Source organism: Sander lucioperca, chromosome 7 (genome assembly GCF_008315115.2).
Source record: "Sander lucioperca isolate FBNREF2018 chromosome 7, SLUC_FBN_1.2, whole genome shotgun sequence".
Taxonomy (NCBI): Eukaryota; Metazoa; Chordata; class Actinopteri; order Perciformes; family Percidae; genus Sander; species Sander lucioperca.
The window spans coordinates 3,961,160-3,989,022 of NC_050179.1; the positions used below are offsets into that span (position 1 = coordinate 3,961,160).

General features: G+C 41.5%; 1 protein-coding gene across 2 annotated transcripts in view; it reads left to right on the forward strand.

The window, feature by feature from the left end:
- Positions 1 to 27,863, forward strand: part of pamr1 (peptidase domain containing associated with muscle regeneration 1) — a 67,279-nt gene that overhangs the window by 24,893 nt on the left and 14,523 nt on the right. Inside the window, exons 1-4 of one of the 2 annotated variants that reach the window (XM_031282594.2) lie at positions 17,143 to 17,524; positions 25,299 to 25,475; positions 26,615 to 26,740; positions 27,325 to 27,439. In XM_031282594.2, the coding sequence (XP_031138454.1) occupies positions 17,371 to 17,524; positions 25,299 to 25,475; positions 26,615 to 26,740; positions 27,325 to 27,439 (572 nt within the window). In that variant the 5' untranslated portion in view covers positions 17,143 to 17,370. Of the gene's footprint in view, positions 1 to 17,142; positions 17,525 to 25,298; positions 25,476 to 26,614; positions 26,741 to 27,324; positions 27,440 to 27,863 lie in introns of those variants that run through there. The other variant, XM_031282595.2, reaches the window with a different exon arrangement.

Consider the following 27,863-nt stretch of genomic DNA (forward strand, 5'->3'; position numbering starts at 1 on the left):
GATAATTGATACCTGGGGCAGAAATACTTTGGAAATAATGTCACCATTTTAAACAAATTATATTTAGTGTCTGCGAAATATCTGTGTCAATGAGGAAAAGGCAAGCAGGGATGGGTGCCTGAACCCAGTTTGCCCAAATTAGTGCAAAACATTTGCCTACCTTTTTTATTCTATTTCTAATTTATGATCACCATAAAGTCATTAAGCACTAAGTAGAATCAGCACATTTTCTTGTATTGTTTTGGCTCTGTAGTATACTCCATTACATTGGATTTGAAATAAAAGTATAACTGTGGCATTAAAGTTCTGACTTACAGCTTTAAGGCTATACGCGGGTGTTAACATCCATATTGGGCAACAGTGTAAGACTTTTTACATCCCCAGTTTTTTTTTTTTTTTAACAATGACCCAAAACATATACAAACAAGGCAACTATTATGCCCCAATAATGGAATGCAGACTTGCCAAGTTAGTCACCTCTCTCCGACTGATCATATGATTCACTGCTGATAACCAGACTGAAGGCAAAAAGCTCCTGAAACAAGCAAGAAGTGAAGATAGCTGCAATAAAGGCCTGGCAAAGGATGCCTGTGAGATGTAGACCTCACATTGAATGGAAATTAATGCAACCAAATAATAAATATCAAATGTGATTACTTTGTTTAGGTCTATCTTAAACACCCTCAAATGTAATTGTCAGCACTTTAATTCCACTGTCATGGTTTCTTTTGAAAGCCAATGTGCTGGAGCCCCAACAATACAAATGTGTGACTGTTGTGCAGACAGCACTATACACTAACCTTGAAGTGATCTGGCTCCTCACCCCCCACCCAAACTGACACATTTTGTGCATGCAGATAACAATTATTTAAGTGTATTTCTAACAGTTGCCTTGTCATTTCGACCTACCTGTACAAAGACATTTTCCTCAATTTCTTGTATATATCTCCAATTATATTCAAAATTAGCCTATAGAAAACCTTAACACTAATTCAATGCATAATCATCCAAAGTCCGCATATTTATGCGTGGGCCGCATTTTTTCAAATACGCCGCACTTTCGCCGCATAAATTGCCGATTTCCGCGCAAAATATGCGGGGCTTGCATGATTTCATAATCCCCGCATTTTCGTTGCAAAAAAGTCACATATATCTTAGCAGAAAGTTGAAAAATGTTGCGTTTACTTCACACAAGAGCAGCCATTTCCCCCTGTTGCCATGGGAACGTTATGAAGTGACGTAATTACGCGACGTGAACATCATCGAAAAGCTGCAAACCCCGCGATGAAGCCATGATGAAACTGCAGTTCCTGCAATTTTTGCAAGTTCCCGCAATTTAATCGCATAAAATTGCATAAATATCCCGCATATTCCATATATTTGCATTTTTTAAGAAAACGTGCTGCATAATCAAGGATTTTTGCCCGCAACAATCACAAAAAAACTCCGCATTTTTCTGGAAGGACTGCATGACATACCTTGTGTTGACTAGTTCACGCTCCTGTTTTGTATTCTTAAAGCCATTATTTCCATTTCTGCTGCTAAGTATTTTCATAATGTTCCCACAAACACCCGGGGCACAACAAAGTCAAGTCCTGTTTGTTTTATCCTCATCCAAGGCTTTTGCTAAACTAATTGTAACATGAATGCACACACACTCCATACACTCTCTCATTAACTCATAACTCATTAGCATCCCCCATACTCTTTACCATTCCACTCATGTTTTCGCACTCTGTATCTTGAACCTTAGTTTGCTAATCAAATTAATTGGGTCATTTTTATAGCAACATGCTGGCATGCTAAATTGCCTGAGTCGAAAAGATAGACGCAGACAAGAATACTGAATTACACCCAGTAAACTAGAGGTCTGCTAATGTATGCTTTAAACGCCTGCAGCTCTGAAGCTGTTATTTTCATGCTGATTTTCATGTTATGTTAGCCTGAAGGGAGACATAGTGAACTTCACAAACCCCACCCACACTAGTATATCTTTTTATATCTAATAACGTGTAGGGGATAGATGGGAAACAACTTCTCTCAGACAGACAGGTGAAATGATTCTGATGTGGTCATATTGCTCATGTAGCCCTCACTTCTGCTTTGCCAATTTGGATGTTTTTTTGTTGTTGTTGCCATCAGCAGAATGATTTGTTCAATTCCCAGCCTGTGTTTGATTCTGCAATGCAGAAAAATCCCTTGGTTGTGCACAAGTAGAGAAGCATTTACATGTCCTAGAATCTCAAGAAATGGTTTGCATAGTGGTGTGTGGCTGAGCTTGTTTCTCTAACATGGTAGACAAATAAGTAGGTCCTGTTGGAGGTGGGTTTTTTTACCCATCTGGTTTTACAAGCTGTTAAAAACAAATTAGCCTTTGCACATTGCACAGTGTCTCTGTCCCAGAAATGCAGATAGTTAGGGATCCTAAACAGGCTTACTAAATAAATAAAAAGTAAATAAAGTATATATGGATATGCAAATGATGCTTTTGAGTATTTTAAGTTTGAATTAATTTGCACTGTACATCAGTGTGGCATGTTCTGTCTCTGCTTGTTCAGTAGTCCTGATATAAAAAAAAACCCTGCTTCTCTTCCTTCACTTTCACTTTAAAGCTGAGTAACAGCATGACTTCTAAGGTCTAGACATAGGAAATGAAGAAGGCTTAAGTGCATTGCTGGGATTCTGTCTGATGTGTGTTGCTTTTTAGGAGTGTGGAGTGACTGTATATACTGGCTCAGTCTGCGGCAGCAGCACGGCTCTCGGTGTCCATTTCCCTCGAGCACAAGTGCGGGCATGTTCACATATCAAACCTATCTGTTTCTTGCCATGTGTTATCTGCAGGTCAGTGAACCTCTGAGTCCCCCCCTCCCCCTCTCCCCCTCCTGCCACATTCCTCCCTCTGCTTTCCTCGTAAATCCCACAGCAGTCCCAGGAGGGCTGTAACACTGGGAAAGCCTTTCTCCACCAGTCATAACTGTCGATGGTCAAGTGCTGCAGTGACGCAAGAGAGCCCAGACCGTCTGTCATTCTGTCCGCAGCGTCACAGTACACCCATCACCAGCCCGTCTGACCCCGCCACAGCTGTGATACAATCTCAGGTTCTCTGTGTGGTGCCTGTCTCCCTGGGGTAGATGGGAAGAGGGACGCAAAGGAGATGTAAAGGGATGGGGGACAGAGGAGGAGAGTGTGCAGTGGGCTTCTGTCACTTCCCTCGTAGTCTAAGGGTAGTTCACGCTGAACAATAACTCATAGGTCCCTTGACACTTTGCAGCACTCTGTTTCCTGGACTGAATAATGAATGTGCAGGGCTTCCATTAGCGTTGAAAGCTACGATTATTTCACTGGGCCTGACAATTACTCATGCTCAGGGATTCAGGGACAGGGCGGGGGACGTCCATGGGCATGAATTCATCGTCTCACAATGAAGATATCTGTGCAAGAATGTGTGTTTTTTGGAAGTGTGTGTGTGCTCGTATGTTTGGTGTGGATCGGAGGATAAGGAGGAGGTATGGTGATTCGATTTAGTATTGGAGTGGTGTACGGATGCTGAACTGTCAATACATGCTTTCAATCCAGGAACTGGGATAAAGCCATCTGTTCATGAAGCGCAGAATTTGTTTCTCTCTACTCAGAACGCTACAGTTTGGATGTGGTAAACTTGCATTTGAGGATGTACCATTACAATAAATACTCCAAAGACAGATCAGACGTTTCTTTAAACTACTGGTGACAGAGACACTATCCCGTCAGCACTCATCTCAAGTAACGCTTTGGAGTAGTGCACAAATTGCACAAAGTGGACCATTATAGTCAGCACACTATACTTTCTTGGCTTCTTTTAGCAGGCAAATATTGCTGGTGTTGAATGTGAAAGGTTACACAGTTTACTTTTCTACCATAGTGTTTCTAGGATGGTGCAGTTTTTAAAAGCAACAGCAGTCACCCTCATGGCTTTATCTAGACAAAAACCTGGGTCTCAGAGGCAGCGCGCAGAAACAAGCAGCCTCTGCAGATTCAAACCGACCATGAGAGATCCACTGCACTGCTGGGACCTGAAGATGGCACACAGCCATCAGACTGCTGCCCCTTTTCCACCATTCAGAGGTTTCATTAGCCTGCCTTTGCCAATTTCCTGATACGCAGGCTCAATGTTTCTTTAAGCAATGACTGGGTCGGTTTCTATTTGCTAATGAATGAGGTATTGTTAATGAATGCTGCATTACTCTCTCAGCCATGGAGGAAAATCAGGATGCTTAGCTTATTGATGTACTGTACTCCACATCTCCATCTGGTTTCCATGCAGCAGAAGTTAAAGAGAGTGGAGTGGGTGTTGGGGGGGGGGGGGTTGAGGGGGTTGAACCAGCAGAGGAGTGGGCGATTGATATTCAGTGCTACACAAGGGAGACCCTCTAACAAGAGCAAAATCGGGGAGGAAGGGAATGAGATGTACTGTCAAGCCACTCGATTAAAGAATCAGTGTGCAATCTCCTGGATTACACCCCCTGACCTGTCACACCAAATCCCCTATTAAATAAGTCAAGAATTGAATTTGTTTTACTTTCCTTTCTGCTAACTGGGTTATTGACTCAAGCGTGCTCAGTGCTTTGTGGCGAGGCTCGCCTTTAAATTGTTTAAAGGGAGAGCTTAAGAACATCTGATCATTATTAGGAAAGTCAGGACATTCAAAGCTGTGGTGTATATATACACCACAGCTTTGAATGTCATGACTATATACATATATATATATATTTTTTTTTCAGATGCAGTGCACTGTGTGATATGGTTTTGCCCCGGCTCCTGTGGGGGTCACATGGTCCGTTAGGATTAGAGATGGTGGTTGAATATCCTCCTAACATTTCAGCGAAACATTTAGCAGCTTCAAGTTTAATGGGCGAACAGCGTGAAGTGCTTGCTCTCATCATATCACATTGGAATGAATCGTCTGCATGTGTGAGGGAGGAGTGCTGCGGTTTACATCCATCTTTTTTCTCAACTCCTCCCCGCCCCAGATTTCAAACCAGTTTAACCAACTGCTAATGAAAAACATTTAGCTTTTTCAGCATATGGCAGGAGTTTACACAGAGAGTGGAGGGAATTCAGGCACATTCTTTTTAGCAGATGTACGAAGATGTGCATATCGGCGTGATTTATTTTAACAGATGCACTAAGCTGAACTGACTTGGGGAAATTTTGGTCTGTAGATTATAAAGCTAGTGGTAAAAATAAAGTTCATATTTATATGGATAAATGTAGTCTAAATTCACATTAAAAGGCCCATGCAGTGCTGTATTGATATGTATTTGCCATATGGGGCATACTGTAAACATATGCCAGTTGACTAGAAACTGTACTGTAGCACTAGTCTTCTTCTTTGTGCTTTCATTTCGATCTGACGCTTCAAAGCGTCAAAGCTTTACTGGTAACTTCTTTATATTAATGAACGTTACATTCAAGCCATTGCCAAATGAGTTGTTACAAAGCTAATTAAGACATTCAGCTCTGTATTTCTCAGTATGGCCATGTTCAGAAGATAGAAAATAGAAAATCTGCTTAGAAATATAGGAAATGTCCGATAGGTTAGAAACAACACAATGTAATTCTGCTAAATCAAACATAACATAGAATATCACATCATACAAAATATCACATTCATTATTAATTTCACTTGTTTTCATTTTAAACAAATTGTATATCCAAATCCAATACACCTTTCTATAGGTAAGTCTGCCACTTTTAAAAAAAAAAATATTCCATGGTACCAGAATTTTGGATAGTCATCATGGACAAACATTAATTGGTCATGTGACAAGGGCTGGGACGAATGGCAGAGCCAAGTGACAGCAGTCTGATCCAATGGAATTCAAAATTGTCAGATTGACAGCACTCTAGCCCAATGCCCCCCTTCCAGCCCCGCCCCATTGCAGTAGTAATAATTATGTTAACAGAAGGAAAAGGCCAGAATCCCGGACACAATAATGACCCTTTGGCATTATGACCTCTTCCTACCCACGAGGCCGGCAGTGTTGACAGGACCTTGGTGGGGGATGGGTAAACAAACGAGCCACATGGAAAAGAACTCCAGGCAACTGCTGCAAGTTAAACAAAAAAACAGAAAACCTTCAGTCGCTCATTCCAAATTAGCATGCAATATAGACTGTTTGAGTGAGACGAATCTTGTTAAATATAAAAATAGTGCAACTTGATTCCAAGAATAGTCAAATTTGGTGTTCTGTCTTATCTTTTAATCTTTGTTCATTTCTCTGAACTGTGCTGCATAAATAACAACATCCTGCGTGTCTTGCTGAGCCTAAAGTCAGCACAAGTATACAAGGTGGGCTTTTTTCCATCATTTAAAATCCCACAGAGGAGGCTCAACACTGGCCATTTGATATCAGCTTTATTTCACTGGGAGTCAGGTATAGAGCGGTGGCTTGATCATTTATGTCAGTGGCCTTGTGGAACGAGCCTTTCCCATAGGCCCCTGATGTTGAGTGTATTTTACTTGCCTATGCTTCACTGGTGCCTGAAATCTCTAATGTGGCAGATAGACTCTCGCCACTGATAGATTTGTGTCCCTCGGGACGGGTTTGTATCACTGTTGGCTGTCAGCGCATACATTATGCCGTTTAAGCAAGAATGATCACTGCTATTAACAACAAAGCAGGCCCAATTGAATAATTTAACGCAGTGGGTAGAGGCAGTGGCTCGTTGCTAATAAAAGAAGGGAGCAGAGAATTGATCAAACAGCCAGCCCTAACCCAGCTTTGGGAATGTATTTAATAAAATGAGATCAGAGTTATTAGCTGCGGTGCCCGGTTCCAGTCCGGTGCCTACGACTTACGACTCTCCCACTGAGATTATTGCTGTGGATATCATAATTCCACTGTGATGCTTGCAATGGAAAATCAATATTTTCCGTAACAGATGGAAGTGGGAACTATTGGATGTACTTCATGAGAAATCCTAGAAAGTTCACATCGGTCTGTACAGGTTTTTGTGACTTGCCTGCAGAAGATAAAAGACATATCATCTCTTCCATTAGGCCTGCTTATACAGTACTAGTCAAAAGTTTGGATACGCTTTCTCATGGTAAGCGTGTCCAAACGTTTGACTGGTAGTGTATGTCTTCAAAATCTACTTTAGATTCATCTCATGCCTCCCTTGAAAGATATTTCATGGATTTGTTGGCTCTGACTCCCTCTAGAGGGAGTAAGAATCAAGAACAGAGGATCAACAACAACATGCCTTCTCCCATAAACATTTGTTGCTGCACAATTAATCGCAATTTTATTGCAATATGGACAGTGCAATATCCAAATCGCAGGGTGGCACAATATTTTTCAAAGGCAAAATATGTGTCAAACCTTTCTGAATAAAGTATTGTGGTGCTGCAGAGATGCCCTGGCCCACAAATCCTATCCTACAGACTACAGAAAAAAATCTTTGTTTGGTACAAATCCTCTCAAAAATCACACTATAATCATTTTAATATTTTTAATTTAAATATTTTTCAATGAAAATGAGAACATTGATACAAAAATGGCATTCAAAATACAATTCAAAAAATGACAAAATACATACCCTTCAATATATCGTGAATCATATCGCAATCAGTCAAAAATAACCGCAATTACATATATTCCTCATCGTGCAGCCCTAGTTTAAAATATACACTTTTAAATTCCTAGCTTACACCAAAATTCCCATCTGTGATTCAGTTTGCAGGATCAAGACGGAAAACATGCATCCCATCTGAGATGGTCACGCTTAGAGGGAATTGTTTCAATTGTGCACATTTACTCTCACAAGAACATTGAACTCACTAGGAGGGCGATGTACTGTACACCTAAAGGTGGATGTTTACACAGTCACACCACAGTCGATTCTACATACTGTGGCATGTTCTGTTGTCAGCTGTTGTCGGAGGTTAGACGTCAGTATGAGCAATGCATGATGTAACAGTTCTATAAGGGCACATTTATTAGAGACAGAAACACATCCTCAGCTATCAGTAGGATTTATCAGTTACTCGAGATCATGGTGCTATTTCTGGCAAAGTATCTTTGAATAACATGTTTTCAATCAAGATCATCTTTTTTTTTTTTTTTTTTTTTTTACGTTTATGGTTATGTTCCTTGAGGATTGATCAAAGAGAAGTGATCCTCTCTTTGACATTCTACTTATTTAGTCCAGGCCTTTTAATATCATGTTTTTAACTCTGGAAGGTTTGGAATGAGAGCCGTGAATCAGTTAAGAAGATCAAAAGGTTTTTGAAATTAACTTTATCTTTTCGCAAGTAGTGAAATGCCAACATAAATTGAATAGTGCAGAGCCAATAATGTTAATAGCGGCAGTGTGTTTTTATTTTTCAGAAATTGTTAAGAGCTTCCATCATTCTGTTCTTTCCCTCTATGTCGGTCTCTTAGCGCACGCACACACACACACACACACACACACACACACACACACACACACACACATTTTGGTTTACACTGAATTCATACATACTGCTGTGAAAAAAAATTAATCTTGACACATATTTTACAGCACTGCTACTTCTGCTACTTGGGCGAAGTGATTTGCTCGCAGCAACTGAGAAGCTTCGCGGTGAGGAGCAGAGAGTAACAACGGTGCGTTTCAGGTGTTGCGCTAATCACGCCGCCCAAGTAGCAGTGCTTCGCCTTCTGAGAATATAGTTCCCAGTCTACGGTTAGAAGATGGCTGTGTGTACACGCTGTGACTATACAAATTACAACATGTAAATAGGAAAATGTTGGCATTATTTTGTCACTTATTGGTAGCAGTAGGCTAGATGGAGCCGGTTATCTCCAGGATCTGTGCTAAGCGAGGCTAGCGGTAGGGGGCGTCAGACAGAGTTACGACATGCACGGAGATGAGAAGGGTACGTATGGACTTATCTAACTCTGGGGGATACGGTGAATAAGATAAAGTCCCAGTAAGTCGGCGTATTCCTTTAAACCTCCTGTTTAGTGAGACTGCTATGACTTATGCATGGCTGTGTGGTTTGCTGTGATCAGGCCCTTTGCCCACTTTCCCAAACAGCTTCTGCATTTCCATCATTGGCCACAAGAGGCTGCTGTGCACATATCATCTCTTGTCAAAATGTGGCTGAAACAACACTGCAAATGAGCTGTTTCATGTAGTCTGCTGTTTGTGCTCAAACTCTAGATAGAGCAAAGATACAGGGCAAGACAGTGCTAGTGAAAAGACAGAAAGGAGGCAAGAGGGAGGGAAAATAAAGACTATAGGCTGCAACAACAGAAACTGACAGTGAATGTGTCTATTTGCACACATTGTGCTGTATAATGTATTATTATACGTATGCGGGTCAACTTAATTTATTAGCCCCTTAAACACAACACTGTTGATCCAAAGTGCTTTGCATAACACTACGGAAAAGAACATGTGTTTTAAGAGTTTAATTTAAGTTATCAATGGATTTACATAATCTAGTATAATTATGGACATTTACATGAAGCTCTGATCTTATCTGAACATGATTACATGGACCCAGCTAGTGATAACCAACATGTAACGTTTACAGTATATGTTCGACTTAAACCAGTATATTTGAGTCTCTATAGCCATGGTTATGCAGTACATGAGCTTATCTCAGAGAATTTGATGGAAGTATTTTATTTACATAATGTGCCAGCTCAGTTAAAAAACAGATTTTACAAGCACTAGCAGGTTTGTGTTCTAATAAATGACATCATTCGTGATTTTAATTCCATAATTACAATATACAGAAGTTCCATTCACTGATACACATTCCATGTTGTTATTTATATAGTACACATGAGCTCAATGTTTGACTTCTTTTTTCCCCCTGTATCATATCCAATTTAATTGCACTAATGCATGCTACGTGGTCAGGCTTAATATTTGACACGACAGAAAAGGATGCCACCCTGGATCCACTGTTATGTTGTTGTTATGGCTGCGGAGCAACAAACCCTCCCATAAAACTAAATCCAAAATTAATGTGACTATAAATACACACAACAGATCAAGTATCCAAAGGGGGGAGCTCCACATCCACATCCTGAGCACAATGAGCATGATATCTCTCCTGTTTGTTTACCACTTTAAGCCTCATTAATAGCTCTGTTCTGTAAAACTGTAAAGTCCTTCTGTAACGTGTTCCATTCCTCACACAAAATACCACATCTGTCACTGAGAACATGTTGAGATCACTGGCTCCTGTCTGGAGACGGCTCAAGAGCTATAACCAATAGAAACGAATAACAAAAACACAGAGAAAGTTGGAGAGGAGTAGGAGAATTGGAGCGTCGATGAGATGTGCTGTAAAATGTTGGGTTTCTGTTAATGGGCTTTGGGTGGCAGTTTTTCTACTTCAAAGTTGCTTAGTGGTTCCAATTCTGGTCTCTTACACTGACCTAACTCAGCTCACCATTTTCTCTTTCTCCCATATATCTCTCTGACAAAAGTATTTCCACCACAATTGGACAGCCTTGATCCTCTACTGCGTACAGTGACAGGAAGGGGATAAAAACAGAAGTCCAAAACAAAAACCTAGTTGCCATGGCACACCAAAACAAACTCTCCCGTGTGAGACAGTTGTCTGGTTCTTTGCCTGCGTGTCTATTCTTTAGTAGCAATGACACAGCAAGGGTCAACCTATTATAAACACAGATCAAGGCAAGGAAATGCAATTGCCTAATAAACACAAGCAGAGGCAGGTCTCCAGGCACTGTCTCATGAGACCTCATCACTTCCTGTCAGAACGCAGAGCAGATGGAAAGTCTTTTACTTTCTCCTGCACACTATGCTCTCTCTCTCTCTATCTGTCACCTTCCGTGTCCTTCTGATGATTCCATTATAAGAGTGACATTTTATTTTTATTCCAGTGTGGTTCTATCTTCCAAGTAGGGAGCTCAGTCTGCAATTACTCAAAGAGCTTCCAGTGCTACTGCTACCAGCCACAGTTGTTCTTCCCTCTTCAACAATTTCATTTTCAGAGTTCTGTAGCTGTGCTCATAAGACTCTGTTTTAGACCTCACCGCTGTAGTGTACAGTCTGCCTATAAACTTGGATGGGCTAGACATGATTTATGATCTTGAGAGGTGTTTGGATGGTGGCGTCAGACTATTCTGAGACAAATCCCACTCATAGTGTTGAAAGAGAAGGTGACTTTGTCGAAACCGAGTCTCCAATGTATTTTTTAAGGGTAGAGCTCGTGTGTTTCCTTTAAAATCTCAATTAAACATTCAAAGAAGGCATATGTGTGTAATGATGTTTGCTGAAGTTTGCAAATACTGTGCATAGAAAGCTAGGGGCTGCAGATATACCGCATATCCTGTAATTTGGATGAAGTTGTTTCCTATTATAGTATAAGTTGTTTCCAAATAACAGTTTTTTTCTAAGGATCAGCTATGTTGTGATTCAGACGAAGCGCACATTTCACTTCAAAGTTCTTGATTACAGATTGCCAGAAGGTTTACATTATGTTCAAACTGTGACTTAATGCGATCGAGAGTGACTCGACTATATAGCATGTTCCTGGAGGTACATATGGAAGAGTTCATGCCTCATGCTGGATATCATATGGGTGTGGAGCTCACCAGGTCACACACGCATGTGCGTAAGCTCAGATACAGTTTGTGCACCGTATCGCTAGCATCCTATCTATAGACACCCTTGAGGGTGCTATAATAATCTTTACTTTAATGTTGTTCCCTGCTGTTGCAATCTCCTGCAGATGGAGCTTTTGCTGTGGGATTAACAGTGTGTAATGGGATGTGAAATCCAAGTCTTTGTCATTTCCAGCCAGGGCAACTATAGCTGCATAGCTTTACTGGGTGGAGGCTCTGGAGGACAGATTTAGAGCGTCATGCAAAGTAATGTATAAATGTACTTGATCTGATTTAAAGATTGAGGTAAATCAAAGCCAGGAGTGTGACTTAAATCGAAGAGTGGGTACATACATGTGAGCCAAAACTATGTTAGATGTTTCTGGCAAGATTTCTTGAATATACTGTGCGTTTCAAGCACTGAGAACGCTTTGAAGTATCTGGAATCGGATGGGCAGCGGGAGTGATATGAAATGTAATTCTTGAGGCACTGTATATTTCATCTAGCAGGATTTACCTTTAGGCATTATATGAAATGTCAAAATGAGGATTATAAGCATGCAGAGGAATAGGCTTCATATAAACAGGGTCAGTAAGTTCAGGCACATATCCTTAAGTACATTTAAATGTGTACTATATATATTCTTCCAGTATATTTATAACATTTCATATTTTGTCACTTAATACCATGCCATCATCACTATCTATCTTACCTATTTCTGTTCCTTTCTCTCTTTTAACTGCCCGTGTAATAATGGATAAAGAGTAGTCAGGTAAAATGGCAGACACAGCCCTGCTCCTCTTTAGGGACAGATAATTATACATAAACACAGTGGCTGTGCAGAGTACTTAACCTTAAAAGAGTTCATAAAAACAAGCTGTCTTCATAAGTGGAGTGTTCTCTTCAGAATGCAGCACATAAATGAGAGCATATTTGGCGTCCAGTTTGACACAATCCTGCACTATTAAGTTACTAACCCGCCCCTTGTCGTGCCACTATGCTCTTGGCAACAGTCGGCTTTGCTAAAAAGCTGCTGCAGCTTCATCTGTCTTACCTGTGAAGCACACAGCCTAGTTTCCATCCAACGGCATCTAATTGAGACGGCAGGCCGTGCCATGATAGAGTGAGACCGTTAACTGTTGGGAGAAAAAAAGGCGCTCATGTTTACTGTGTCCACTGTGTAACCATAGAAATGGGATGAATGTGATGCCGTGAATAGATTACTTCATGGTGAAACCACATGGCTCCATAGTCAACATCTTCATTTTGTGAACTCTGGGACCTTAGACACAAACACGTTAAAGCCATAATGAAGTGATCAGACATTTTGGGACTGTGCTTACTTAATATCCTCTGAAAAATCTTCTGTAAGGAATGTGTAGTCAACAGTGGATGCCTAAGTGTAATGGCTCTTAGGTAATTTGTTGAGCCCCCTGCACCCCTCCCTTTGTGTACTTGGTAATGAGATTTTACTGTGCGCTGTGGGCAGGGTGGCTATTTTCTTTGACCAGCCAAAGTCACTGTGGTGCCAACTGAGACGCGTCTATAGTGCAGCCCAGGATGAGCGTGATCTGTGGGTCATGAGAAAATGTTTCCTTTCAGGAAAATATCTCTATTACAGTAATGATGCATGAAAGTATCAACAGGGCTCTGTTTGTCTGGTAAGGTGGACAAAATGATAGTCTCTGAGAGTCAAGTGGGCCAAACGGATGCTAATGATAACACGATAGAACTACACATCAGTGTATTATTGAGTTTTGTGATGTGGCATCCATTGTCAGACATTATTTTGTCGATGTCCAGTGAAAACCATGTGTCTCCAATTTTGGTAATTTTGAATTATTTTAGAAAAACTGAAGGTTTAAGAGCGCTTTCAGACCAAACGTGCAAGAAAATATAGTCTGTGTTCTGTAGAGCGCAAAATAAAAAGCAGTCAATCTTACAAATCAGCTAATAAGCATCATTTGAACTTCAACAGAATGTAATCTTGAATCTTGGTATCTTGACCGCTCTTTGAATTTTTCTGCAATGCTTGAGATTTATTTTACTCCTGGTACGATCAGAGGGTGTAGAATAACATAACTGTGAGACTTCAGAGATGCACAAAAGTAACTTTTCCAATATCTTCTCTACTTTAACATTATCGGTGCCATAACTTCTGGCTCCTGTCAATGACGGAATCACATTGGATGCTCTTTGTGCGTGTTTTCTGTGAAAGCCCTTCGTAAGCACGTTTTAAAGTTAAAAATAAACCATTACTTTTCTCTTACTGTCTGTCTGAATATACCTGTATTCACCTTCTGTCTGAAATGCTTTGTTTTAGTGCCTGTCTCTTTAAGCCCCCGTCCCGAAAAAGTCCAGTGTTTCCAGGTCTTCCACATCTGTGCTATTGGAGTCTCTGCACTGTCACTGCAGCCGGGAAATGACTGTGACACAGCACTGTAGTGACACTGTCTACCTAATATAGTATAGTTGTGACATCACAATCGTACCAAAAGATATACAGTCTAAAGCATTTCACCTCGAGTGGTTAAGGTTAGGATAGCCGATTGGTCAGGCGATAGGACCTGTACAAATCAGGTTACGTTGCCTTGCGTAAGCAATAGTAGCTATTGAAGGGCGGGTCTTGGTGTGGCCATAGTGGGGAAAAAAATATCGCGCTCCGGTCGCATCTACAACACGTCTGCTTCCTCTTTCTCTATCTCTCTTCTGCCCACTTTCCACACACACACACACACACACACACACACACACACACCAACACGTTCTCACACTCATCTCGTAAAATATGGACGCTTGGTCAGGTGCCTTTGTCGTTCTCATTGACGCTAAAAGTCTCCTTTAGCGCTTTAAGTAAACGCGCTTGGTCGGGACTATTGCCGTCCCTTTTGACGCAGTTATGTTAAGGAAAAAGTCGTGGGTGGGCTTAGGGTTCCATGACACGCGGGAACTACGGGACGGTTGGGTTTAGGCCAAACTCCTTACGCGGAAATTCGCCCTTACATACTACTCGCTAAATCCTATCTAACTGCTGCTCTCCTCTGTGCGTTACACAAACACGCTGAAAGACGCCTTTTTCGTCGCATCAGACGCTGACAGCCACTGTCCAAACGTCCTTATTTTACAAGTTCGGAATGAGAACGGGTTGCACACACACACACACACACACACACACGCACACACACACACTGAGCTCTCTTAAAGGAGCCGCAGCACCAGTTTACAACAAATGCCTTATCGCGCTGATGTGACCGAGCCCGACCCGAACCTGACCATCATTTCTAAATATCTGTCTGGTATCCGTCCTCTAATCTGTACACTACAACATTAGACTAAAATTGTATACTATATATTTAAACCAAATAGTGTGACAGTGTAAGAGTTTACAATTAAAACTATTCTTTTTTACACAGTACACTTTTTTTTAATGTAATACAAAAAAAAGATGTATACAGTCTATTGTGCTAACAGAGTAGACTGCAGATGTAGCCTCTCTGAAAATACGAAACCAGTGTCCACATTAACCTTAAAAAGCCTTGGGTTTCAAATAATAAATCATTAGGCATCTGGACAAACAGTAGAGAGGTGGTGAAAGGTGGATAGAGAGTGCAGAGAGGCAGACAGTGTTTCCTTTCCCCCCTCTCTCTTCCTTGATTTAAATTTTTTTCCTGCCTCTTTGCTCCCTCTGTATCCCCATGTCTTCATTCCTCTTATTTTCTTCATGAACCTTCTTGATTTAGGTCTGTTTTTCAATTTCCCTACCAAACCCATACATGCACTGCTCATGTCTTATTTCTATGGTCTAAATCCTGCTGTTTTGGGAAACTGCTACGGATATTTGGTTCTGCGGCTCTGAGTCGTTTGATCTATATTCCCTGTTAGCTCTCGCATGCAGCTTGGAGTCCCAGTGCGCAAAGAACAAATGAATTAATTCCAGTGCTGTATCCAGCTGAAATAAAACACACCCAGGAGATCATACAGAATAACAACCGTTAACAGAAAACAACAAAAAAAGTATCTTGAGCAACCGTGTTTATACTGGCTACTTTTCTGTTGTTCCAGTCTTCATTTTTGGAAGCAGGACTGCTGTCTAAATGTATTTTCTCCACCATTTAATTTGCAGGATAACATTAACAATAATAGTGCATCAAACTGATGAAAGCAATTAGAAAATGCTCATCAGGAAACCATAGTCTAAAATAGTATTTGTGTATATTGTTGTACAGTTGTTATAGGAATAGTTTTGAGATTTTTGGAAATGTGCTTACATAATCACATTCTTGCCAAGAGTTAAGTTGTTTTCACATATGAACTCCGGACAATGTCAGATGAATCAGGTCCTGACATAGTCTGGAGTTTCCCTTTCACACAACAGCAGATTGTCAGTGTCCCATGCGTTCTCTCTTACTGGAAATACTCCGTATGGTAGGCGAGGGGTGGCGGATTGCACTGCTTCATGAAGCCGGTACTAGGAAGCTGGCAGGGTAAAGAGCATTTAATGTCCGATCCGACGGATTCGGGCATTTGCGTTCTCACGTACAGCTCAATCGGGTAATATCTGGACAATTTCAGGTTTGCAATGAATGTGTGAAAGGGACTTTAGATGAGAGGGTTGATACCTCTCTCCCATCTAATGCGTGTTTTACACTAGACGCATCCAAGGTGGCGCGCGCCATCGTGACGTCAAAATTACGTAATATCCTGCCGGCGCGCCCGATTTATGGCGCACGAGCAGAGGTCGCGCACGGCTCTTTTTTTTTTCAGCGGAAACGGGAGGCCTGAACGGGTTCGCTGACAACCGGATGCCAGGACTCTCAGAGTGAGTGCAAGTCTCTCTTGTAAACTTACTGGGTTAAGATGAGTTCTTTTATGGTGAATGAAAGGCTTGATCCGACAAAGTAGGTCATCAAATCAAATCGAAGCATTGACGGCAATGCTGCTGCCAGTTCTGCCGTTGTTTACCTTTTTCTTCTTCTTCTAGTCCGTAGAAAGAGCAACGTCGGTAGCCTTTGCTCATTAGTGCCACCTCTGTTCAGGAGAAGACTGCAACTAGTGTCGCGAGCACCAGCGCGGGTATAAATAGTCACGGCGATCCCATGACGTCACATTTGCACGCGCCAGCTGCAAGTGTGACTGCAGTGGTATCAATCTTCTCACCTGACTGCAAGAAAGCAAACAAGAGTATTTTGCAAAATAGCATTCCTTTAATCTTACAATAAATACTGACTGAATGCCATTGTTTGACACAGACTGCTTTCTGAGACCACCACATGCTGTTTTCAAGCTTAGCAAGGTGTAAACTTGAATAACACTGACCTCAAGATTTCATAGACATGAAAACATAAGCAGTGAAGCAGACATAAATTATTTTACCACATAACCGTCTTGTCAATTTGGAAGGCACATAGTTTAGAACAAAGTGGTTATGTGCTTTCCATCAATGTGTGTGTGTGTGTGTGTGTGTGTGTGTGTGTGAGAGACACCATAATGAGTTAAGCATAAAACGGTGGAGCCTGCATTCATTCAAGAGCAGTGACGTCGTCCTCTGAGTGGAGCGAGGAGAGTTTTTGGGAGACCACTGGGTGAAACTCCTTGCGAGGCTGGGCTGTAATCTGAAGCCAAGAAGAAGTGAGAGAGAGAGAAACTTAGAGAAAAAGAAAGAGAGAGACAGGGAAGGGGGAGGGAAGGACTGAAGGGCCAAGAGAAGGTGATGTCAGCTGAGTTCAGAAAGTAAACAGAGTTCCAGACTGCAGCATGCTGTCTGCGGGACGGGGACTGCAACTGGGGCAAACCCATGGGGGCACCCACACAACCCCCTGGACCAGCACCTTTATCTCTTACAAGAAGGGCTGGTTCCTCTTCATCTCCCTCTTCATCTTCTTATCTCAAGTGGCAGCCTGGCCCTACGGTAAGAGACTGGCAAAGACTTTAACTACACTGCTCTTCTTTCTCTCCCTCTCTCGATGTTTGGCACAACCTCTTGGTTTAAGTTCTTTGTTCTCAAAAGCCGGCATCACTCTCTCCATCCTCTCTTCCCTTCTATCCTTTAAGAACACAACACCGCTCAGCAAGGCTTGTAAAAGAAGACCGACAGAGAGACATTGATGTAAAATCCAGCTTTTTACAGAGGCTGCAAAGTAAACCAGCACTGACAAGTTTGTGCAATCTTTGACTTTACTTTTACTCTTGTTCTGAAATACAGAGTGAGGGATTGCCATGTGTGGGTTTGTTATTGTAGTGTCCCATTTGAAAAGTGGCTCTGTGATCTTCATACTCCAGTTGTCCTTTGTGTGAAATGAAAGTGGGATTGTTTTTCTGCTCTTAAATAAAAGAAGTTGGATGTGGCCACACATTCCTTGAGGTAAAGTGAGGCGGTTGGACTCCTAATAGGGGTGTTGAATCTTGGCACTTGTTCCCTTTTGTGTGAGAGCTTCTCTTTAAATGCTAAAGTGTGCTCTCCCTGAGATTGAAATCGCCCCTGCCTGTTTACCCCGGGTGACCACTTGAACTGCTGCAGGAAGACATGAGTCACGTTTGAGTCAATCACGCTGGCTGTGGTAATGTGTATACCTTACACTGTCTCCAAGCCTAACCAAACCTCTGCCCTCTGTCTGATTCATCGTCGCAAGGTTAGGCAGTAAAATAATACCTTCAATTTGTAATGTTGGTGAATGTGGCAAGGGTTGGGCAGAGGACAGCTTTGTTATTAAGCTGCAGTGGATTAGAGAGGTCTCTCTGGCAGATTTGCTTACTCATGTTGTTGTCAGATGAGTCACTCTCAGCACGGCTTGTTTCATAATTGCGCATTATCAGCTGATGATATATATTCTGTTGAGCAATCTGAAATAGTTTCCTTTTCTCAAAGCAGAGCAGAGGTGTTTACATACAAATCTTGTCTTTGTGGACATGTCTGTTTACGTGTGTGTGTGTGTGTGTGTGTGTGTGTGTGTCTATTTGTGCATGTTTTGGCGTCCCTACTGATGCATTTTTTTTTTATCTATGTGAGGCTTCCTGTTTAGGATCCTCCACCCACCTGAATCCTAAGATGTCCTGTTCTTGTACACTCTCCTTATAGTGTGTTTAGCTAAAATCCACAGGGAAGTTGTCAGGGCTACTGGGTAGTGTGCTGTAGAAAACAAAGACCAAGGTTAGCACACGTAAAAATGATATTACATTGGGGAAAGTGAAATCTTGCCTTGTGCTTACAAGAAGAAAAACATGGCTTCTGATCAAGAGTTTGGAAAAATAGTATGTCATATCAGACTCAAGAGTTCATTCCAAGTTTAGGAGGAAAATGCTGAAAACAAATGTGCACATCTCAGTCTCCTGTTTGACCTACATATATACCATTTCACCAAAGTGGGTAATAGAGTGAGAGGATATAAGTTTGTGGTTTCCATAGCGGAGGGCAGTTTATTTAAAGCAAATCTACAGGATGACCACTGGGATCAGTGCTTGGGATCGGGCTACATTCAGATCCGCAATGGCCACACAGCTCTCCTGGGAGTTTCCCTGTTCCATGATAGCAAAATCACTCCAACCTCAAAATACCAGACAGCTGCTGTGGGCAGTAGGCAAAAGGAATTATACACTTGCACATACATGCACTCACAGTTGCTATAAAAACAACTATTTTTCCATGATACATCAGCATAAAATAAGCACCATTTTGTCAGGAGAAAACAATTTATTCATTAGATATATACTGTAACCTGTCATTCTCTTCACAGGGAACTTTTTCTGACATGAATTCTCACTTAATTATGGCAAGGAACAAGTCTAACTTAATGATGTTGTGGCAAGGATTATGCAAAGCAGAACGGCCAAATAAAACTGGCACTGTCTGCATTGGTAGATGCCACTAGGGGGAAGTGAGAAAATGTGTTTTTTTTGTAATTTAGGTGAACTGAACGTTAAAGCAATGGTTTGGCATTTTGGAAGATATGACTTTTCGCTTTCTTGCTGAGACTTAGATGCGCAGATTGATTGATTGATTGATTGACCACTCTCATGACTGTTTGTTAAATATGAAACTACCACCAGTTAGCTTAGCTTAGCTTAGCAGAAAGACTGGAAAAAGGTGGCACCAGCTTGCCTGGCTCTGTCTAAATGGAATGTCATGTTAACAATGTTAACAAAATCTGCCTACCAGCACCTCTAAAACTCACAAATTAGCATGCTATTCATGTGTTTAACCTGCACAATAACTGAAGAGTGATTATGTGTTTTTAAGGAGGGTTAGGCAGGACTATTTCTTGGTTGGGGGCAGCCCTGTCTGAAGTGGGAAGAAGAAGTAAGTGCTGCTTCAGAGCCAAGAAATAGTCTTAGTTATAAACATATAACCCCCATAAAATCAAAACGTGCCATTTTTTTCCACTTTAATTATACACTTTAAAGCCAGGCTAGCTGTTTCCCTTTGTTTCCCGTCTTTGTGCTAAGTTAAGATACGCTAAGCTAATCAATTGCTGATGGTATGAAGCTACCATTTTCAGCAGATTTACCATATAGACAAGAGAGTGGCATCAATCTTCTCATCTTACTCTGAAGGCGAATAAGCATATTTCCCAAAACGTTGATCTGCTATATAACTTGGTCAAACCTGCAGAATAGAGTTATACATGTCCAACATAGGTGACACAGTCACAGCATTGTGCTGCGTTTGATAAGCATGTTCAACCCATTTTAAATTTCTCACTGGGCTCCGCTCACACCGTCTCCGCATTGTGCTCTTTAGCTTTGTTTGGATTTAAAAATAGCTCAGCTATGATAGCGGTGTGGAGCAAGATAAGACTGATAAGATACAGTTTCTGAGAAGTGAACAAGAAAAACGCTAACAAGACAGTAACGGGTTTGAATGTCACAGAAAATAGTGTGCCCATCTGCATCTCTTAAAACATTTTATATCAAATTAGAACTCAATTATACAAGTTATTTGAGACTCTTGGCTCTAAATGTGAACTTGTGCAAAAGTCGATGCTGATGCAAAATTACAGCAAATTCTGACCTTGGGTTGTATTTACGACAGAGGAAGATGCTCCCAAAAACAGTTTCGGAGCTGATGCAGGCATATGAGTCTCTTGGGTCAAATTCAGCCCCTGCAGCACCTTTTGAGTGTATCCATTTATCAATAGTGCTGATTGTCCAGGGCTTGTGGAACAGCTATGTGTATCTGTGAGCTTTATATTAGGACAGAATATATTTTTATGGTAAGAAAATTGATTCCAAACTGAACAATAACGAGAGAAGTTTATGGATTGTTCTTGCCTGATGACAGGGTTTGCTGTGGCTCTCCACAGGTCAGTGGGCCAGCAGGGCATCATGGTCAGACGCAGGGTCACAATACTCACGTGAATTTCCGTGACCACATCTCTGCCCCCGGTAATGACGATGTCAGTCTCTGGATCCACATGAAAGGTGTGCAGCTCAAACATGCCCACTAACTTGGCCTGTAAAGCTTCTGATTGGGTGGGAGTGCTTTGTGACCCACAGAGGTCTCCACGAAGCAACGGGGCGTCTGTTATGATGCCCGTGTCACTGCTATTTTCATTTCTATGGCTTCTTGAAATGCATGTTGGGGAGTACGCAGGAGCTCCAACATCTGGACTGAAAAAAACAAACAGAAACCACTTACATAAGAGGGGAAAAAAACTCTGTGATCTGCTGTTAAATTGTGTTTCTATGGCTTGGTGCCAGCATCTTCTCACACACAATAATAGTTGTGTGTGCATGGCGAAAATATGTGGACGCTATTACACATACCAAAACACATAAAAATCAAACAGATTGGATGGAACAATGTGCTAGACAGCCATGACACACAATAAAGAAGCAATTATTTGTTTATTTGTTATAGGATGAATTTCTTCCTTGTTAGGGTACCTCTCTGACAACTGTCAACACTTCCAGTTTGTGATTAAATACACATTAGCCAGTGACACACCACAACCACAGTCTTGGGTTAAATTACAGGTCTGGGGAACATAATGATGAATAGTCAGTGACAGTGACATTTGCATGTCCATTTTTTTCACACATTTGCAAAACCATTACATACATTGTGTCCAAAAACTATTTCAAAAGAAATGGTATTGCTTCTGATAGGCTTAATGCCCAAACACTGAAGATGAGCTCATGCATGTACTGATGCTTGCACCCTCTGTTTGTAGGCTTACTCCTGTACACATGCACGTCCACACCTGTTCAGACCTTCCTAAAGTGCTGAAAAACCCACATGAAACTCTTACTGTCCAGTCTGTAGTTACCTGCAGGTGTTGACCTGGAAGCCTCGCAGATGTATTTTTACAAGGCAGTAAGCCTATCGCTGAAATGAATAAATTCAAATTGGCGGGACACAAGCCAAAGCACAGTTACTGTAAAGCCTGTTTTACAGTTCTGCGGAGGCTCCACGCAGAGCTTTCGCCGTATAGCCTACGTAAGTGGCCTAAGGTTTGTACTTGCCGGCGCGTGTGTGTGGGGGGAGTGGGTGATAGAGCGAGGGAGAAGTGAGAGACTGACACTGAGTGAGTAGTGACTCTAGAGTCATAGTGAGAGAAACAAAGTGTCTCCCATGTGTTTTCTGACCAAGGTGGGAAATCTGTAGTAGGAAATGTTAACCCTCTGAGAGGTTCTCTCAGAAAGAGAACCAGGAAATGAGTCTGGGGAAATGCAACGCTACCAAGCCACGGCCGAGCGACGTGCATCGTTGCGACATGTAGTTAGATTTTTCGAGAGGTGCACGTCAGGCTACGGCGTAGAGTCCGGTGTAGACACAGAGGGGTCTGCGGGGATACGCCGTCGATTCTACGCACAACCATAAAACGGCCTTAAGTCTCCCCCAGCATGCGTCCAGCACTGGGGGAGAAACCTCGGAGTCACGCGTCGAAGAAAAACACAACAGCCTTATCAACAGAGCTGGAGGTTAGCAAACTGAAACCATTCACAGCGAATAAACTGAAAACACTGCTGCCTGTGTTTATTTACCTTAAGGAGGAGCATTAAGAAAACAGCATGTGGGAATTCTGGAAACTAATCCCTTTATACATGCATGCTCTTTCATGTTATTGTCTATAGAAGAAGCATTTCCAGCCCTAGTTAACAAATACAGATCTATTCTATTATTCTGTAAATCAGGGTCTTCTCTATAAGTGCACCGAGGACAGTTACAACCATAGGATGTCATTTGTCACACAGCAGTGATCCATGTAATGACATTACCAGGCCAGCTCATAAAGTCTTTTGACCCTTTCAAGTTTATGTCCTATAAATCAGTTTTCACACTCTCTCTAGCCAGCGTCCTTTACAAACCTCAGCGAGGAAGCAGAAAAGCTGTCCCATAAGGAGAGGATATGGTGTTAGCGCCTCTCAATCCCCATGTGGCAGACATCACACCTTTTAAACCCTGTTTCCATCCAGCACTGTTATTCATTGCATGGTATTGGTAGTGGTTTAAAGACTAGATAAAATTGGCCAGTGAGGCAGTCAACAATGGCTTAAGTCCATCATCTCTAGTTTGACAATTCCCAGCCTCTTACTTTTGTAATTTGGGTCATACTGCAATCATAACAACATTCATAGTTGTTAAAAAATGAAGTTGCTTCCAACTGCATTTGAATGTATGTAAGTGAAAGCATACCAGAGGTTGGATGGACTCCTGGACTCCACTGAAAAGCCAGGCTACTGTAATCAAGCAATTAGCAGCTTTAATGCATCATTTCTGTCACTTGAGGCAATTTGAGACTACAAATTTAAAAAAGAAAAACAAATATCCGGAGGTGTGGAATTAAGAAGTGAGTTTACCAGACCTCTGTAGCCTGCTTCTCATCTCTGCTTGAGGCAAGTGGCTCGAGCAGAGATGCGGAGGTTGAGTTGCAGTGTGGGTAATGAAGGCGCCCGGTTTTGAAAAGGAAGAAGAATGTGTGGAATAAAGAAGACAGCATCTCCGGTTCTGCTGCATTGATTTTAATCTTATTTTTTGAATGCCCATCGTGAGTCTGACAATGTTATAGAAGTGCAATGCATAACTAGGAGTACTCTTAAAAAAGCATGGGCTTTTTTATGTCTTTTTAACTTGAAATTATAACAGTTCTAAGTACGTCTGTAATAAAAAAAAAATATATTTTTACTTGCTGTGCCTTTGTCATAATGCATATTTGTACTTGACTCACAGGACGGTGCATAATCCAAATCTTTGCACAGTGCCCTCTTCTTGTCTCAACAGACATCTCTATAAACATGCAGGCCATGCCCATACCATGGATGTTTGCGGTCCTGACACTTGGTTAAAAGAAATCCACAAAAACAACAATCTCAACAGAAACTATGAGCTTCTCCTTTTTTGTCTCAGGGAGGCATACCAAACCAAACAAAAAAAGACAATACAAGAATGTCAGCTTTGATTCAAATGCAAAGCTGAGGAGTTAGTTAGAGTAAGTTCACATTCCTTTTTACCACAAGAAAAATGGCGGTTAGTGTGACAGCCTGAGCATTGTGTAATGGACTGCCGTGTTCGGGCGCCATGGTCCAAAAAAAACCGTTTGAGTGACATGAAGTCATAGTCCTGAGATTTATTGCACCCTGTGCCACAAAGAGAGCAGACTGACTCCATGTTGTCACTGGCTTTGCGAAACATGCTTTAAGGTTAATACACAAATCCAGCTGAGCCCATGTTATCAAAACAATAAATGACCCGAAGAACTGACAAGAATCATAAAACAACTAAATGACTGCATCAGCTTTGTAAACCACTAACTCTGTCCTTAAAAGACACTCACATTAAAGTTGAATTAGTGGCATTACACAGCCTACTTTCTGTTTGATTAATGTCAGTGTGTTTGTCATACCTCACTGTCTCTGCTAGGAGAAATAGCTGAGGAGAAGGCCAGATTGTAGTTGGACTGAGACGCAATTTATGATATCATTAATGTGGAAGGGCAGCAGGGACCACTCACAGCATTCCAAGACAGCTGTGCTTCTCCTCTCTAGTTGACCGTCTGCAAACAAATAGATTAATCGCTTCTGGTTGCTGCTTTTGTGTGTCTGTGTCTTAGATTCTTGGTTTCACAATACTTATATAAAGAACAAATAGGCCAAGTGTGCAGCTTTGTTATTACAAATAAAAACAGTGTGTCTGTGTGTTTTTAGATGGGGGAGTATCGGGAAGATTAAATGGTTGGAGGGTTGAGGGCAGAGAAGTTATTATGATTGCAGGGCTGGGAGGAGGGTACGTAAAAAATGCTGCACCAACGTTGTGCCAAGTCTAAAGTGCAGCTTCTGTTAGTTCTCCATCCACATCTGCCACAAGAGAATTTCCACTTGTCTGTTTCAGCTTTTAAATCCACTGTTACATAATTGTAACGACTCAGGTTCAAAGGTTCTTGGATCACTGGTTTCCAGTCCAATTAAACATTGCTTTTATTGGGTAAAAACTTTACAAAGAAGAAGCACTTTCTGATTCATAATTCAATTCTGTTCTGTGTGTCAGAATCCTTCCACTGCTGCTCAGGCTTCTGCACAAATTTCCCCATAAGGCCAATCAAATTTCCCCACATTTGTCCTGATTTTCTCCATGTTTTACTCATCTTCCTCTCTACCTCTGTACACATATAAAATGCTCTATAAACATATGTTTCCTGCTTGCTTGTTCAAATGATTTGCTGAGTTTGCTGACCCTGATGTATCATTAGATTACAGGTATTTATACAACCACTGCCCGGGCCCAGACTGGAACGTTATGTGCAGAGGCTGCTGCGAGTACGATGTGATCCGCTGTAAATGCCCCCTACAGGGGACTCCAGTGGGCTATGCGGTGCCCTGCTGCCGCAACGCCATAAATGAGTGTGACCCATGCATCATCCATCCAGGTAGAACCTCTGCAAATATGATTTGTGATAAGATTTGAATGGGTGCTTTTAATTTATGACACGTAGCGAACATCATTACCTTGTGAACAGAATAAAAAGTTGGCATTCTCTTTATAAAGTCTACATCTGCTGTTTGAGCCCATACATTTCCATTCTTGAAACTGGTCTTTCTCTAATATCTGCAGTATAGTTTTTGCAAGACCAAGTGATGTCTGTCAACTGCACAGCTGTTTAAACTGTACCATTACAAACAGTATGACAGAAAGATTGAAAAATATTTGTGGCTGATGATCTAATTTGTTTCCTGGCTAACTTCATATTGGCTCCTTCTCTTCACTTCTTGGCAGAACCCTTTTGAATGAGTGCAGGAGTGAATGATCGACATTTGAACTTTGATTTGGAACGTAATGAAAATCGGTGTGTTTGTACTCAGAGATGAGCGCATCATTGTCTGTGTAAGAAATACAGGTGTGTATATACAAAAATGTGCTGTAGCTCACGCATCCAAACTCCTGCTTTCTTCGTGTTCTTTTCCTACATGCCACCTGCCTGTAGAAGTATGTCATGTTTTCTTCTATAGGGAAAAATTTATGTTTGGAATTTACATAACTTTTTACTGTTAAACACAAACATGTGACTAGCCCTGTGTTAAAATCCATAATTGTATTTAGGTCAGATGTTGCTTTCTCTTCTCATTGGATGAAGCAGTCTATAAAGTGAAAATCTACCCTCCCAGGAAGGCATTTCAGGGGGTTTTCTCCACATTTCTATTTCAGGAAGCACTAATACATGTGTGTGTGTGTGTGTGTGTGTGTGTGTGTGTGTGTGTGTGTGTGTGTGTGTGTGTGTGTGTGTGTGTGTGTGTGTGTGTGTGTGTGTGTGTGTGTCTGTGTCTGTGTCTGTGTGTTCTGTTTTAGTGAAGGACAAGCGTGATGAGTTTAGCAGAGTTGATTTAAAGGAAACATGGCAGGGGTCTGATGAGGTTGGGATTCCATGTGGGGAAAGTGTTCCCAATTCTGACAAACAATAACAGCCCTTTTAAAATGCTCAATACAAATTGTTTGTATTGTCTGTATTCTGACCTGTCAGCCTGACTTTTTAATTACTTTAATGTCATTTTGTTTCTGGCTCTCTTTCAGGTTGCAGTATATTTGAGAACTGTAAGCGCTGTAACAATGGGACATGGGGCCCCAAGGATGACTTCTTCATTACTGGCAAATACTGCGCGGAGTGTCGGCCTGGCTGGTCTGGGGGAGATTGCATGAGTAAGTCTCTTCATTCTCTCCCAATTAGCGGATCCTACATGGCTTTACTGTAAATGATTTTCTTCTATAAGTGAAATGAATACCATGTTCATGTGTTCTTTCCTTCCCTGCTGATTTATCCTCATCTGGGACAACTATGCCAGCTTGGAATGCTGCCATATACCCAGGAGGTTTTCCGCGAGGAGCTGAAAGACAAGTTAAAGTCAACAATTGGGAATCACATAAAACAATTTTATATGTAACATTTGGACACTGGCTACAGCGTTCTCAATATGTGAATAATCTGCCAAGGGGCCCAACAAACATACATTTAATTATAAGTAGAACCTGTAAAGGCAGCTGAATGCCTTGTTGCCTCTGTGGGCCTTTTTGCCTTGTGTGTATGCATCTTTATGTTGTTGAGCACAACACTGGCCTTTTGCAGTGGCTTTGGAATGTCAAATGCAATTGCTTTTGGCTTGAATGGTAACCAAAGCAGCTGAATGTAGACCCTCAAAATAAGAATTAAGCTGTAATTAACAGCCACCAAAATTTAAAGTGCACCAAGTTTTCAAAGTTGAATTCTTTCCCATGTGTTTTTTCAGAGTGTGGTGGAGTGATCCATAAACGGCAGGGCCACTTGGTGCTCGAGAGCTACCCCAACAATGCTCGGTGTGAGTGGACCATCCAGGTGGACCGTCCCTTTACTATAGAGCTCAGGTGAGACCATAAACCTTCTGCTTCTATAGTTGGTCTGTAATGGTCCTCATTTACCTGCCTGTGTCATCAGAGCAAAGTTTGGAGGTACAATCACTTAGGTTACTTCAGGAAGGTTAGTGCTAATATTCACTGAGAGTAGTTGATTTTGCCTGTCACAAAGCATGATGGGTAAAACCACAGGTTATATTGTTTGTCTTCTCCATCAGCTACAATTTCAAACAAAACTAAGACCCTGTTTACACTTGGTTTTACAATGAGTCTTGTGCAGTTGGATCACAAATGTACCGATCACTCAAACTACTTGCAGAGGTGGTCTGGGATGCATTTGACCGCATATCTTTTTGTAGTGTTAGTGTAAGTGTAATGTATCCTGATGCATCCCCGCCATGGACATAACAGAAAAATACGTCACCAGTGCAGGACA